The sequence below is a fragment of the Pristis pectinata genome, chromosome 1, assembly GCF_009764475.1.
Source record: "Pristis pectinata isolate sPriPec2 chromosome 1, sPriPec2.1.pri, whole genome shotgun sequence".
Taxonomy (NCBI): Eukaryota; Metazoa; Chordata; class Chondrichthyes; order Rhinopristiformes; family Pristidae; genus Pristis; species Pristis pectinata.
In genome coordinates, this window is record NC_067405.1 from 118,795,298 (window position 1) to 118,808,541 (window position 13,244).

General features: G+C 37.9%; 1 protein-coding gene across 6 annotated transcripts in view; it reads left to right on the top strand.

Moving 5' to 3' along the window:
* Positions 1 to 13,244, top strand: part of ppp1r13bb (protein phosphatase 1, regulatory subunit 13Bb) — a 77,584-nt gene that overhangs the window by 36,726 nt on the left and 27,614 nt on the right. For 5 of the 6 annotated variants that reach the window (XM_052022875.1, XM_052022914.1, XM_052022904.1 and 2 more), the window contains exons 5-8: positions 5,715 to 5,816; positions 9,703 to 9,877; positions 11,281 to 11,477; positions 12,197 to 12,361. In XM_052022875.1, coding sequence (XP_051878835.1) covers positions 5,715 to 5,816; positions 9,703 to 9,877; positions 11,281 to 11,477; positions 12,197 to 12,361 — 639 coding nt within the window. The remainder of the gene's footprint in view (positions 1 to 5,714; positions 5,817 to 9,702; positions 9,878 to 11,280; positions 11,478 to 12,196; positions 12,362 to 13,244) is intronic. The other variant, XM_052022886.1, reaches the window with a different exon arrangement.

Consider the following 13,244-nt stretch of genomic DNA (forward strand, 5'->3'; position numbering starts at 1 on the left):
TTATTTTGAGACTATGACCCCTGGTTCTAGACAACCCAAGTAGGGGAAACATCAGCTGTGACTTTCAGTGAGATTACCTCTTATTCTAGTCTGCTTGATCTTTGCATCATAACAAACTCCTCATCCAGATTATTGATATAAACTCAATCTGGGGCCCATCACCTTGTGAGTAGGTTTGAAGCTAGTAGTGCATTTGGTAGAATATGAGATTTGAAGTTAATGAGCTTGACCAGTCATCATCTAAGTTCTTTTGGTTATGGCTGCCCAACCTGAAAATGATATAATCATTTGTATTTTGTTTCCATTAATCAATAATCAATCTTATCTCCAATACTGTGCCTTTTTAATTTTCTATAATCAGTTGTGTGGAAGAGTTAGTTACATTATATCAACAATTTACCCTGAGCTATGCTGCCAGTTGTAACCTCAGAACTAATAAAGTTGTCGTGTGGATTTATGGAAAGGAAATCAGATTGACTCTATCAAATCCTATTATTTTCCATATGCCCTGTTACCACTACCTTGTAAAAAAGATTCTAGCATTTTTCCTAGTACTATATATCATTTAGCCTGACATTAGTTTGTTCCCTGTTTTCTACCTCCCACTGTTATTAAGTGTTCAGGTGGGTGATAATGGCTGCATAGATCATGCACCGGTCTTTCTTTCATCTATTCTTTCCACCTCTGCAATTCTCTGGTATCCTTTTATGTCAGATGACCAGTTTAGTGTGAGATGGTACAGCCTACAACCATACCCTTTAGGCTGCTTATCTTCCAAAACTATCTGTTGATGCAGCTGCCTTAGGAAACTAGGCTAATTAACTTGACTGTCATAGGAAAGTTGTTAAAAGTATTATAGCAAGGCATTTAGAAAAGCTAAAAGTAATTGGGCAAACCTAACATAGTTTGTGAAAGGGAAGTCATGTTTGATCAATTTATTGGACTTGCCCATCACATGTTACTTACTACATTTATTTAAAAAGAAATAAAAGTTCCTGTTATAGGGGGCAACATACTGCCATGGATTAAAAAAAATAAGCTGACCAACAAAAAAAAAAGTCAAAAATGGATCTTTTTCTGGTTCAAGATGTAATGAGTGGTATACCACAGGATCAATTTTACAGTGAATAATGGATGAAGGCACCAAAGAATGGTTGCTAAATTTGCTGATGACAAAAAGTGGACAAAGTAAGTTGTGAAAAGGATGTAAAGAGGCTACAAATTAATATGGATACAAGTTAAGTGAATGAGCAAAGATTTGACAAAAGGAGTGCAATATGGGAAAACATGGAAGTGTTTATATTTTCAGGAAACTACAGTGGTGATAGATTGCAAAGCTCTGACCTGCAGGAGGATCTGGGTGTCCTAATGAATGATCGCAAAAGGCTACTGCAAACATGCTACAAGTATTTAGGGAAAGCTAATGATGTTATCATCTATTTCAAAGGAAATTGAATACTAAAATAGGTTACGCTTCAATTATTAAGGATTCATGAGACCACATCTGGAATATATATTCTCTTTATTTAAGGAAGAATGTTAATACATTGGAAGCGGTTCAAAGAAGGTTTATTAGAGTGATACCTAGGCTGGACTAGATGGTTGTCCGACGAAGAAAGGTCGGACAGACAAGGTTAGCATACTTGAATTTGGAACAGTGAGCTAACTTGACAGAAAACATACAGTGGCATGCGAAAGTTTGGGCACCCCTGGTCAAAATTTCTGTTACTGTGAATAGCTAAGCGAGTAAAAGATAACCTGATTTCATAAAGGCATAAAATTAAAGATTACACATTTCTTTAATATTTTAAGCAAGATTACTTTTTTATTTCCATCTTTTACAGTTTCAAAATAACGAAAAAGGAAAAGTGCCCAAAGCAAAAGTTTGGGCACCCTGCATGGTCAGTACTTAGTAACACCCCCTTTGGCAAGTATCACAGCTTGTAAACTCTTTCTGTAGCCAGCTAAGAGTCGTTCAATTCTTGTTTGGGGGATTTTTGCCTAAAAGGCTTCTAGTTCTGTGAGATTCTTAGCCGTCTTGCATGCACTGCTCTTTTGAGGTCTATCCACAGATCTTGGATGATGTTTAGGTCGGGGGACTGTGAGGGCCATGGCAAAACCTTTAGCTTGTGCCTCTTGAGGTAGTCCATTGTGGATTTTGAGGTGTGTTTAGGATCATTATCCTGTTGTAGAAGCCGTCCTCTATTCATCTTCAGCTTTTTCCTTTTGTTTTACAGACAGTGTGATGTTTGCTTCCAGAATTTGCTGGTATTTAATTGAATTCATTCTTCCATATACCAGTGAAATGTTCCCCGTGCCACTGGCTGCAACGCAAGCCCAAAGCATGATCGATCCACCCCCCGTGCATAACAGTTGGAGAGGTGTTCTTTTCATGAAATTCTGCACCCAAAGCAACATACCCTTGCTCATTGCAGCCAAAAAGTTCTATTTTAACTTCATCAGTCCACAGAACTTGTTTCCAACGTGCATCAGGCTTGTTTAGATGTTCGTTTGCGAACTTCTGACACTGAATTTTGTGGTGAGGACGCAGGAAAGGTTTTCTTCTGATGACTTTTCCATGGAGGTCATATTTGTGCAGGTGTTGCTGCACAGTAGAACAGTGCACCATCACTCCATAGTCTGCTTAATCTTCCGGAAGATCTTTTGCAGTCAGACAGGAGTTTTGATTTGCCTTTCTAGCAATCCTATGAGCAGTTCTATCGGAAAATTTTCTTGGTCTTCCAGACCTCAACTTGACCTCCACCGTTCTTGTTAACTGCCATTTCTTAATTACATTACGAACTGAGGAAACAGCTACCTGAAAATGCTTTGCCATCTTCTTATAGCCTTCTCCTGCTTTGTGGGCATCATTTAATTTTCAGAGTGCTAGGCAGCTGCTTGTTGGGACAAGGTTTGAGGAGTTAGGGTATTTATAAAGCTTTGAAATTTGCATCACCTGGCCTTTCCTAACAATAACTGTGAACAAGCCATAGCCCTAACAAGCTAATGAAGGTCTGAGACCTTGGTTAAAGTTATCCGAGAGCTCAAATCTCTTGGGGTGCCCATACTTTTGCATGGTGTTCCTTTCCTTTTTTCACTCTAAAATTGTACAAAACAAAAATAATACACTAATCTTGCTTAAAATGTTGAAAAGAATGTTTCATCTTTAACTTTATGACTGTTGGAGATCAGTTCATCTTCTACTCACCTAACTATTCACAGTAACAGAAATTTTGACCGGGGTGCCCAAACTTTTGCATGCCACTGTATAAGATCCCGAAGGGCCTTGACAGTGAATGTGCAGAGGATGTTTCCTCTTCTGGAAGAATCTGGAAAAGGGGTCACTAGTTTAAAAATAAGTGGCTTCCCATTTAAGACAGACTAGATGAATTTTTTTTGTCTGAGGATCATGAAAACACTTCTTCAAAAGGTAGTGGAAGCAGAGTCTTTGAATATTTTTAAGGTGGAAGTAGGTAGATACTTGAGAAGCAAGGGGTAAAAGATTACACAGGTGGGTAAGAATGCAGAGTAGAAGTTACAGTCAGAGCATCTATGATTTTAAATGACAGAGCAGGCTTGAGAGGCCATGTGGCTCATTTATGGTCTTAATATGTATGTGCATATGATGCCAATTGCAAGGCAACAACTTTCTTTGCCAGCTAGTGGGAGAATATTGCATAGAAGCATGACTTGCAAATCCACACAAGTCAAGCACCAAGGGAATTTAAGTGTGATTTAGTTTGACTGTTGTAGACATGTAACATAAGTTAATTTTCAAAACTTGACTTGAATCACTTGGGTTTATGCTGGTTATTATTTTTGTATTGTGTTCATGTGGATACTGGTCAGTGACAAAGAGAAGATATAGAACAGGACAGTTGATTGGAGAATTGGGGTAATGGTTACTGGATGATCTTCTCACAGTGTGTACCAGAAGGGCTTTCTAGATTGCTGCTCCTCAGCTTTTGTTTTTACATTGGAATGTAGGGGAAATGGGTGTTTTAAAAACTGACATCTCTTGACCAGTGCTACAAGAGAGAGATTAATACTTGTAAAACAAAAATTAATTAGATTTTAATTGTCAGGCTTCTGACCAGCACAAAAATGTACTGTTAACTGACAGTTACTATCCAATTATAGCATGATAACACTGCTGACTGTGTCCTGGAATGACACCATTGAAGTTTGTTATGCTAACTTCAGAATAGCTTGATAGTAAATACAGAACTATCTTCCTAAAACACTTTTTGTTATCAGCTAGTACATTCCTGGTTATTTATCTCCTTTTGTAGAATGTGAACACTGCTTGTTAAACTGGGAATGTGAACTTGGAACATTGTGTCCTGACAACACGTGAATCTCAAAAATGTTAATCGGCATTCCCTTCAATACTAAATCATTTCAAGGACACCTTCAAACACTGGCAGTTGTATTCGGTTTTGGAACGGCATACCACACTAAAATTGATTTCTGATGCCCTTAAAATTTAAGAAACTTTTGCAGTTGAGTTTCATCTTACTTTATGGAACCAGATGAAAGGTCTGGACCAAAAAAGTTGACCCTCCACAAATGTTGCCTGACCCGCTGAGTTTCTCCAGCAGCTCGTTTTTTGTTGCTCCAGATTCCAGCATCTGCAATCTCTTGTGTTTCCATCTTAGTTGAATTTTTTTGAATTTCATGCCAGTTGTCTATATGCTTACTTTGATTTAATTCCACAAGACTAGCTCCATTGTATTTTCTGTCCTTTTTTGGGCTGGTGACATTTTATCTCTTAATATTACATCTAAAGTCAAAGTTATATATAAAAAAATGATTAACCTCTGCTACACCTGTTAAATGAAAATAGGGATGTTTATCTAAAGATCCAGTGTGAGGATGTTTTAAGGTAACTGGAAATTTGGCCAAAGAATCCCATTTTAGTTTCTGCAAGATTTCTTCTTTGTTTTTGTCCTTTACTGAAACATTCTCCTGCAGTGGGTTGTTTTAACAGGTATTAGCATTTATCTACCATCATGCCTCAATAACTTTCATATTCATACTGTCATAGTAAATCACCTATGAAGAACAACATTCTTGAATCCAACCTTGCATTTGCATGACAATTGTGTGCACACTCCAGTAAAAGTCACTTTCACTGTAGTTGCACTGATGCTGGTTGATCTTTTTCCTTCTGTCCTCGTCTGAACAAGTGTCCTGAGGCTGACTGTAGAACAACTGCTGTTACTTGATTTAACATCACACTACTCAACACAGACAAGTTAGACTTCCTAGCTCAAATTTATCAATAATGGGGCCTTCTTTCATTGAGATAGATAATATCCACAAAAATGAGGTTATCAGTTATTAATTCAAAATTAACAAGCATCATCCTACAGCAATGTTGTTGTTAATCTGAACAGTTTTTAATTGAGTTGCAAATGTTTACCTTTATATTAAAAAGTTCTATCAGAGTCCAATGTTTTAATTTTGTTTCTTTTAATGTTAGTAAATGAAAAGCCAAAACTCAATTGATAGCAGAGGAGCTTGAACATTTTGATGATTGAACATACATTTGGAATAAAATATTAGGTAACAGAGTAGCAGGAAATCATAAAGCATGAACAATTGATTATGAGCGGATCTTGTGATAGGAAATCGTGTTTAAAATCTTGTTTAGTAGCCAGAGTTAAATAACGGTTAGACTTTTCATTTAACAATTTCCTTTAACACCATAGGGTGGTAATCCTCGGGTAGAGATGACCCTTTCAGAGCTGCAAGAAATGGCTTCAAGACAGCAACATCAGATTGAGGCCCAGCAACAGATGTTAGTCGCCAAGGTAGAAATTTAAAGATTTTTGACAAATCTAACTGAATACATCCTAAAGAAACGATCTTAATGGAAAATATTAATTTACTGTAAATCATTCTGTATTGATGTTTAGTTATAAAGTAAATTATTTTGTGACATGTTAACAAAAAGACGGTTTAAGATCATGAAAGTACTCTTACATCATCTAAAAAGCTTTCACAGATTTCTCAACAGAGTTAACTTTTCCTTTATGACATTTCACTTTGATGTTTACACAGTAAATTATCACAAATTGGGATCCACCCATTCTTGCACTTCAGATGTCATTACAGCTCCTCTGGTTCAATACTTTTTTGGTAGTTGAACAGTTTGCTCTCAAAACGATAGCTATTCCAGTCTTAGAATGGAGTATAGCTAATGTTATTCATTTGTTTAAGAAGGGCAGCAGGGGTAAACCAGGTAACTAAAGACCAATGAACCTTGTGTCAGTGGTAGGGAAATTATTGGAGAAAATCCAATGGGATAGAATTTATGTACATTCTGGGATAGTCAGCAAGGTTTTGTGCAGGGGGAATCCTGTCTCACTAATTTGAGTTTTTTGAGGAAATAATTAAGAAGATTAAAAGCAGGGCAGTAGACGTTGTCTATTATGGACTTTAGTAAGGCATTTGACGAGGTCCCACATGATAGATGGTCCAGAAGGTTAAGGCACATGGGATCCAAGGTGAGCTGGCTACTTGGATCCAAAATTGGCTTGGTAATAGAGTAGAGGATAGTGGTGGAAGGATGCTTTTCTGTTTGGATGTCTGTTGTTTGTGCTACATGGAATAGTGTGTGCAGTTCTGGTTGCCGCGCTATATGAAGCACATAAAAACCACCAGCTTTAGTGTCATCCACAAACTTGCTAATCGTATCTCTTACATTCACATTAGGTTATTAATATAATCACCATAGTCACCCCAGTTTTACTCTATCAGAGACATCACCCCTCTCCCTTCCCTGCAGTTTAACAAGCTTCTTTTGTCTCCTCCTCCCGTTTTGACAAAGGGGCTTCGACTTGAAACATTAGCTCTGTTTCTCTTCCCACAGGTGCGGTTTGACCTCCTGAGTATTTCCAGCATTTTCAGTTCCTGTTTACAGGAAGGATGTGGTTGTATTGGAGAGAATGCAGAGGAGATTCACCAGGATGTCATCAGAACTTTATTTACAGGAGAGGTTGGATAGGCTGGGCTGGTTTTCCCTGGAACAAAGGAGGCTGAGGGGTGACCTGATAGAGGTATATAAAATTATAAGTGGCGTAGATAGGGTAGACAGTTTGAATCTTTTCCCCAAGGTGGGGGGTATCAAAAGTAAACATTGGGCCATTCGAACCATCGAGTCCACCATTCGATCATGGCTGATTTTTATTTTTCCCTCTCAACCCCATTCTCCTGCCTTCTCCCCATAACTTTTGATGCCCTTAAGAATCAAGAATCTCTCAACCTCTGCTTTAAATATACCCAGTGACTTGGCCTCCACAGCAGTCTGTGGCAATGAATTCCACAGATTCACCACCCTCTGGCTAAAGAAATTCCTCCTCATCTCTGTTCTAAAGGGACGTCCTTCTATTCTGAGGCTGTGCCCTCTGGTCCTAGACTCTCTCACTACTGGAAACATCCTCTCCATGTCCACTCTATCGAGGCCTTGCAATATTCTGTAGGTTTCAATGAGATCCCCCCTCATCCTTCTAAACTCCAGCGAGTACACACCCAGAGCCATCAAGTGTTCCTTATATGTTAACCCTTTCATCCATGGGATCATTCTTGTAAACCTCCACTGGACCCTCTCCAATGCCAGCACATCCTTCCTTTGATACGGGGATCAAAACTGCTCATGATACTCCAAATGCGGTCTGACCAGTGCCATATAAAGCTTCAGCATTACATCCTTGCTAGTCCTCTTGTAATGAATGCTAACGTTGCATTTGCCTTCCCTACTACTGACTCTACCTGCAAGTTAACCTTTAGGGAATCCTGCACTAGGACTCCCAAGTCCCTTTGCACCTCCAATTTCTGAATTCTCTCTCCATTTAGAAAATAGTCTACACACACTTATTCCTTCTACCAAAGTGCATGACCATACACTTCCTGACGCTGTATTCCATACAATCACTACATTTAAGAGACATTTAGATAGGCACTTAAATAGGCAAAACCTAGGAGGATACAGATCTAATGTGGGCAAATGGGACCACTGTAGATAGGAAAAAGGGTTGAGATGGATGTGGTGGGCTGAAGGGCCTGTTTCTCTGCAGTACAACTCTGATTCTGAGATTCCAGTTCGTGTTTTGCTGCTTTTAAGGAAGTGCTGACTGATGACCAGGCCCTCCCTCACAGGAAGAATGAGAGAATCGGAAAGTTAATTCACATTGGTACTCCTTGCACTTTCCAGTTTCTTTAATTTCAGAGATGATCCAGGAGCAGATTGCCCTTCTTTCAATCTGTTATGTGGATGCCATAAGAGTTTCTCATTGTACTGAAACCAACTGTACCTAAATTATGTGCATCTTCAACGATGTTGAGAACAAGCCAGGAATATAATTGTGGAAGAATTCTATTAGCAGGATACTTTGAATGTATCCTGCTGCTCATTAAGAGGTGTTTTAGTTCATTTACATTGCAGAAACTTAGCACTGAGACACTCTAAACTGAAATCACCTTGCCTCATCCCCACACACCAAGAGAGCATCGTGAAGTATGCTGTGTCGAGATCATTATCTGCAAAACACAGCTTTCCATACAGGGTCTGTCTGTTTATAGTGGGAAACTAATAAATCCAGGAGGACATATTTTAAAATTGCTTGGATACTGCAGAGGAACTGCTGGTGTTTTGAAGAAAAGTTCCATTGTGGCTGTCTAAGAGCAATTGAAAGTAAAATTTAAGTGCAAGTATCACTTGCAGTTAATAATGTATTGCAAATAGAAGAGGAAATGGATTTGGACAAAAGTAGAAAGAAATAGCTCCTCATCACAAGATGATTCTTCTCCAAGTCATTATTTTCAACAGGATTTAATTGATTGTACATATCCCTTTCAAGATTTAATGATTGATAGTTCAATGCTGTTTCTCCTCGATAATCAGTTATTTAATTCTAAATATTTATCTTTTTAAGTATTTTACTGTGATACATTTGTCAATCACATGACCTTCTCTAAAACTTGTAATATGGTCTGCCTCAATGTTCCTTGGAGAGCGAAAGAGATGAAGAAAGGTTCAGCATCTTGGCCTAGGCTAGTGAAAGGAGATCTTTACCCCTCCCTTTTTAAGTTTAATTATTTGAATGTGACAAACTTCCCAATCATATGAAGATCACTAAGACTTTGTCAGTAGCTATTTGCTTTTCCTCCTTCCTTACCTTCCCCCCCCACTCCCCTCCTTTCCTCTTTTTTTTCCCCTCCCTTCCCTTCCCCTCCCCACGCTGCTCAAAACCAATTAGCATCTCAATTTTCAATATATAGACTGCTTCCCCTGTGATTTACAGAAGGAAAGGAGAACCAAAAGAAAGAAATTGAGGCTTCAGAGGGAGGTGAAAGTACATCGAAGCATTTGGTGATTGAAAAATGTAAAAGTCTAAAAGCTTTCTTCTTGACTGCCAATAATACTGTTGTCATAATCTGATATATGGCACAAGATATAGTGGGTTATTTTGGAAGAAATATAACACTTTTTGCACTGTGGTTTGGATAATAATTTGTAATATGTCCATTGAAAACTAATAAATTGGATTTTTGGTTACCGGAAAGTTCAAGCTTTCAAATTTCCATTTGGCATTAAGGTTCTCAGGTGTAAATCTACTAACTGATGCAAAATGATACTTATTGCCTGGACATTTTTAATAAAAATGGGTAATTATCATGTTTATCCTCCCTCAAAAGGAGCAGCGTTTACGTTATCTGAAACAACAAGAAAGGCGCCAGCAGCAGTCCATTTCAGAAAGTGACAAATTACAAAAACTGAAAGAACGAATGGAGAGCCAGGAAGCAAAGCTGAAGAAGATACGAGCTATGCGAGGACAGGTGGACTACAGTAAAATTATAAATGGCAATCTTTGTGCGTATTCAAAATTTCAAATAAAATTTTTCTACCCAGGAATGAATGAATTAAGATGTGTTAGTAAGTGCTAATTTGTAATAGTTCAGGATCTTGCTTTTACCACAAAATCTTCGACCTGGGCTGATCTTGTTGATCTGAAGTAGCTCTCCATCTAATCACTTTCTCTACCACCCTCTTTCAATAATTTTTTAATTTCTTAATTTTCAAATGTCCACTTTTAAAAGTAATTAGGGGCTTTGCTTCTACGTTGGGCTGAATCATGATAGCCCTCATCTGTGCCTCACCTCCACAATCACACTTGCTTTTTGTAGCCATGAAGCTCCCAATGGCTGGCATTGCTGCTGCCCTTTCACGAGGTGGAGTGGTCCTCCAACAATGACTAGGTTGCTAGTAGTAAAAAGTCTGATCAAGGACACTTAGAAACTGTTTAAAACATTTTATTAATTCTTTTAAGTTACATTAAAAAAGTTAAGCCACATTCAACATGTGAATTAATTAAAAGCAATTTTTTTTTAAAGAAACCTGCCTTGGTGACTCCATTCAAATGATGGGGGCTCTGCTGGGTATTTCAGCTATGGTGCAAAATTGTGGGGCCAAAAACTCTTGGGTGGAAGAATCAAGGGAACTGAGCATGCATATTCATCTTTGAAGTTGGCTGGGGAATTTAGTGCAGCAGTTTAAAAAAAGATTATAAGGTGTATTTCATTTGTAAATATGAACACAATACAAAAGTCAAGGGAGTCAACCTGAACCTGTGACTCTGGTTCCTCTGGGGTGAAATATTCTGTACAGTCTGTGGAGGATGTTCAGGGTTTGGGGAAGGCACAAGGTGACTTCATTATGTGAGTTGGATAACTGAAGTTGCTATCCAAGAGGAGAAGGTTAAGGGAATGCAGCAGTTAAAAAATGTGCTTGTAAATTAAGGAGTCTTGGTGGAGCAAGTAGAAAAATAGTTTATTCTGGTAATCAGAGATCTGATTTTAAATAATTGTCAAAAAGACCAGAAGGAAGCTGAGAATTCTCTTCATGTAAATGGTTAAGTTCTGCAACGCACTACACAAAAGCATATCGGGAGCAGATTCCACTGAAACTTTCAAAAGGCAGTTTTGCATTTACATGAAGAGAACTAATTTGCAGGAGGGTGGGAAATAGCCTCAATGTTGGTCTAAATTAAACAGCTTTTTCAGAGAATCAGCACAAACATGTTGGCCAAATGAAGACCTACAGTATGGTATGAATCTGTGAATATAAGCCATCTCTTATAGCTTTCAGTGCAAGGCTGTTTAAAAGAACAAAACCTTGTATTGCAGTTTGATACTTTCCCTACTAATAATTGCAGCAGATTTTAATAGTTGCATATTCATGGGTCTCAAGTTTTTTTTAAACTTTTCTTTTTCTAGCAGCTGAAATTGAGCACATTAATACTATGTTTCATGAGAAGCAGCGGGAATTACAGTCAGCTGTATTGAAAGTTGATCAACTGACCCAGCAACTCGATGACCTGAGGAAAGGGAAAACAAATGGGTTGCATTCTTACAATGGTCAAGTGCCAGGTCCTGCTGCACTTGAATTAAAGAAGCTATATCAGGAGCTGCAGGTGAAGTACATAAAATGAACTCAATCCTTGTAATACTATATTTGTCATCCAAGCAAAAATTCAGTCATAGAAAATGTTGGGGCTTCTCAATAGGTCATCAGCATCTGTGGAGAGAGAAGCAGAGTTAATGTTTCATGTCATTGGCCCTCATAAGATGAAGCATCATTGACCTGCAACGTTAACTCCGTTTCTCCCGTCACTTCTGCTGAATGACCTGCTGAGTATCCCAACACTTTGTTTGTATTTAAGGTTTCTAACATCTGCAGTTCTTTGTATTTCAAGCCACAAATCTTATTGGTTTTTTTGACCAGCATGGTAATCCTGAGTGTTAAAAGTAGAAAAAGCTATGTCTGTCTTGACTTGAGCTAAGGCGGATCCCTTCACTTGACCGAGGAGCTAAGAAGCTGGGCAAAAGAAATCAGACAACTGAACAGCTGATTCATTAAAGTCAGCCAATTGAAAAAACAAGTTTTTCTTTTAAAAAAAAGTCAACCTGGCATCCAGCCTTACCAATCTGGCACCTTTGGTTTGGGGTTGGTGCTGACTACACAAAAGCATTGTTGCTGGGTGCTAGCACTGCCAGCTCATGTCTTGCATAACAGAAAAGCAGTAACAGTCGTTTTCTCTGTGCAACTAAAAAGAAACAGGTTCAAGTAAAAGTTTGAAAAGATTATGAAACCAGACATTTTAACATTTTGTGGATTTACTGACCCCTCTAGATTCGTAATAAACTTAATCAAGAACAAAATATAAAACTTCAGCATCAAAAGGAGCTGCTTAACAAACGTAACATGGAAGTGACTATGATGGACAAAAGGATTAATGAACTTCGTGAACGCTTGTGGAAGAAGAAAACTGATGCACGTCAAAAAGAAAACATCCCTGTATGACCCTGGTTTTTATTTTAACATTCTGGCATTCTCAACAATGCAATTTTTTCCTTGTATGAAATTGAGTGAAATGTACAGTGTGCAGTGATGAAAGTACTTCAGTTTTGAAATGCTGTGTGATTTGTGACTTCATTATTCTTTACAACACTTTTTGCTATTTTTCTGAATGCTCATTTTCAAAGAGATGAAGGTTTAATTAATTTTACTCCTTTACAAGGTAAATGACAATACCATAACAGTTTGTAGTACCTTTTATTTCTCCAAGTTACTCTGAAAGAATATTGACAATGGAGCTAGTTTTCTGTATTGCAATAGGTTGCATTTAACCAACTGATATTTGAGTCCATTAGAAGTTACCTCCACTCACTGTGGATAGGAAAAATAATCAACAACCACAAAATTACTGGAAAATAACTCACTTTATCAGTAATTACTGTTCAGTTAGGTTGCTTAAAGCAACCAAAGTAACACCAAGAGAGCCATGTGCATCTTTTTTAAAAAGAACTGCATACCATAATAGATGGGTAAGGTGTGTGTGTATATATATATAGATGTATATATTATAGACAATACAGAGGTTCATTTTTATGTAGAACAAGCCATAATCTGCTGGTTCCTTGCAGTTATGGCCGTTCATGACTTAATGCTTCCAACTTTTACCAGTCGTGTTCATTCCATTCTTTTTGGTCCAAGCCCAATTAATTTTTTTTTTGTTTCCAGTCCTACTAGACGTCCAATGTTCTGGCTTTTCCTGCACCTTCCTTCCATCTTACTACGGTAGTACATTGTCATCCAATGTAACCAAAGGAAGAAAAACTGATAGTTACTCTAATTATCTGAATCATTAAAGTTGTCAATACAAGACCTAATAATAATA